Source organism: Dipteris shenzhenensis, chromosome 24, assembly GCF_047967505.1.
Source record: "Dipteris shenzhenensis isolate YYH24624 ecotype China chromosome 24, Dip_SZ_1.0, whole genome shotgun sequence".
NCBI classification, from domain to species: domain Eukaryota; kingdom Viridiplantae; phylum Streptophyta; class Polypodiopsida; order Gleicheniales; family Dipteridaceae; genus Dipteris; species Dipteris shenzhenensis.
In genome coordinates, this window is record NC_141619.1 from 46,844,200 (window position 1) to 46,847,322 (window position 3,123).

The following is a 3,123-nucleotide window of genomic DNA, read 5'->3' on the forward strand; positions in this document are numbered from 1 at the left end:
GATTTGTGTATGAAAATGAAATCTTATGAACAAAGCTTCCACTCTTGATCACATTATCCTCTCATCATGAAATATCATGAGTCACCACACTATGTAAAGCTTAGTTAAGACCATTTTTATATGATGATGAAGGACGTTAAAACATTTGATAAGCATTCATTCAAAGAAGGGCGAACAATCCCGTAGAAGGAACACATTTTGAGGGTAAGACCCAAATAGGGGGGCTATGAGAGAAAAAAATTTATCAAGGAAAACTCATAAGGATTCATCAAAGAGAGGGGAACGATACGATTCTTAAGACCATTTTTAAATGATGATGAAGGAAGCTAAAACATTCACTCAAACAAAGGCGAACAATCCGATTGCAGCAACGCCAGGTCCAGTGTTCATATAGAAGAAGGGAGGCTCGATTGGATCTTCATCATCAATCCATGAAGGTAAGTCATCTTGCTCTAGCGTCAGCTTTTCGTCCAGCCTCTGTGCCAGGTCCTCGGCTATAAGCGATCTTCTGCAAAGAGGACATGTCGTCCGCTTACAACCCACCCAACTGTCGATGCAATCCTTGTGAAATATGTGATAACAATACGGTAGCTGTCGGACTTGCTGTCCCCCCTCGAGTTCGCTCAAGCATACTGCACACTGTGTGTCCTGGTCTTTATCCGAAAGCATTGCAGACGACGTGCTTGGCAGAGATTCCATGATGGCTTCTGTACAGCTACAGGCTCGCGATCCAGAGCGCACACTGGAATTGAAACTCGAATCTGGGACAGCCCAAAATTGCTGATCTTCGCACGCAGGATCTCGGTACAAAGCCCCGAAAAATTCAAGAAGTGAGTGACCCAACTCTTTCACGGCTGCAACCGAGATAGAGGCTACGAGAAGCAAGTTTGGGAGGATGCCCACGAACGGTATGGCGAAACCCATAACTCGAAAGCCCGACTAATTTGGGTCGAGATGGGCAGGAAGGAAGGGAGGTGCGAGTGACGGGAGAAGCATAGAACGCTACGACGGAGGGTAATGCAAATTAGTGCACAAGGCGACTAGAGATCTACAGGATGGGCAGCAACGAGAGGTGATGTGCCAAGCTCGACATGAGAAGGGAGCTGCAAAACTATCAGGCAGGGTGTTTGCGAAAGGAAGGAGGGCAAGAAGGATGTGAATTAGCGTGCAGGAGACTATATAGCTGGTTAGATGAGACGACATGCACTGTTGAAGATGACTCTAGATGATGGTTGGAAGGAGAAGAAGTAGTTTAAAGTGTTACACGATGCAAAAGCAGCAACAGCAAACGATGTTGTTAGCGACATCTGGGCTAATATGCAGCTCCTTATTCTCCAGCTCACAATGCTAATTGGTGTGTGTGCCGAATGCCAGCTCCTCAGGATTCTCGCCCAAAGTGCAAGCAAGCAACATTCAATATTCCACCCGGCTGTCCCCTCCTCCGACATGACCCGTCTACTTTGCCAGCCGATTGTTGATCTGTTCCCCCCCCCCCCTCTCTCTCTCTCTCTCTCTCTCATGAGATTATTATACACTGTAAGCAGTAAACGCCAACCTCCTGTTTTAATCGCCTCTCTTCTCTCTCTCTTTCTCTCTCATGAGATACAGTGTAAGCAGTACAGGCCAACCTCGCCTCTCTTCTCTTCTCTCTTGTTTTTCACATCACCCACGACGTGGAGTAGCTTTGTCGATCATGGAATCAAATCTTGCAAGCTACAACTTCAGCGCGTGCGCTCTCTCACACTTTCTCGCTATCTCGAGCAGCCAAATCAGCGCGCTCTCTCTCTCACTCACTCACTCACCTCCCCCCACCCCCCTGTAAGAACACCTTAACGATAAATCGCTAAAATCCCACATCAGCAGCTACATAGTTTGCCGGAAAAAGAAGAGTAAAGTTTGCAAAAGCTTCGTATATCACAAGCACAATATGTAATGTGTCACTTTTTCATAATAGGTCCCCCAACTTAAAACAAGATGAATTCTATTCATTAGGCCTGCCCGAGATGAAGGCAAGAAACAAGAAAGGAAGAACAAGACAAATGGCAAGCGAGACCAGATATGCTAGCGCTTTGAGGCTCACAAGCATGTTGGAGCTCGGCAAGCAGCGCTTGGAGGCTCACAAGCATGCCGGAGCTCGGTAGCCAAGCCCCTGATGGTACAGGGGGGAAGTTTGACATGATCATGCTCTGGATTTCAAAGTAAGGGCCAAGTGCTGTTGAGATGATAAGATGGGTGTGTCCCCTTCTTTTGAGTCGAATACTACAGGTAAATAAAATTTGGAAAAAAAACAAGGAAAGATAATTATTGGGGATATGGTTAGAGATCTTGGTAAGGCAGACTTAGCGGGTGATTCAGAGTTTGGTGGTGATCTAGGAGATAAGGTGGGGGTGGGGGAAGGAAGTCCTAAAGGCTCCAAGGCATGACCAAAGTCAGATTTGGAGGTTTGCCATAACTTTGGACTTGTGGATCCTATTCATAGCTTACATTCAATTAGTATAGATGGTGTGTAGATGGCGAAGATCTTCCAGAGGTAGATCGTCAAAAGAAAGTTCTTGAAGATAAGGTCCATAGGAAACTACTCAGTGACTTAGGCCGCTCAAGCCGCTCAAATAAATGTAGCATTGTTGGCTCATCCCCAAGCGAATCAAAGGAGGTGGCACAGTGTCTGGGTAGTGGTAAGGAGATTAGGTTCCATATAGTTTCAACTTCTTTAGGGACGCATATAAAGCCATTTCTTAGTAATAGATTCAACTTCTTTAGGGATGCATATAAGCCATTTCTCAGTAATAGATTCATATAGATTCAACTTCTTTAGGGATCCATATAAGCCATTTCTCAGTAATAGATTCATATAGATTCAACTTCTTTAGAGAATAGATTCATATAAATTCAACATCTCTAGGGATGGATATAAAGCTTAGGGGGGTCACTATGTATAAACCCTCTATACCATGTGCGTTCAAGGCACCTCTACAACTCTCTATAGCTGAGGAACTTGGCAGCCTACCTTCTGCCAACGACTTGCAAGTCTTGCCATACGGGTGACATACGATCCAGCGACAACCTTCAGTGCAACGAGCTCCTCCATAGACGACCTTTAACAAGTCGCTTCTCTGCTCCAAC

General features: G+C 45.4%; 1 protein-coding gene across 1 annotated transcript; it reads right to left on the bottom strand.

The window, feature by feature from the left end:
- Positions 1-306: 306 nt before the first annotated feature.
- On the bottom strand, positions 307-1,095 carry LOC147886685 (brassinosteroid-responsive RING protein 1-like). The gene has a single exon (XM_087395975.1). It carries the CDS (start codon positions 922-924, stop codon positions 340-342), a length of 585 nt encoding a protein of 194 aa, XP_087252101.1. The 5' UTR covers positions 925-1,095; the 3' UTR covers positions 307-339.
- Positions 1,096-3,123: the final 2,028 nt, after the last annotated feature.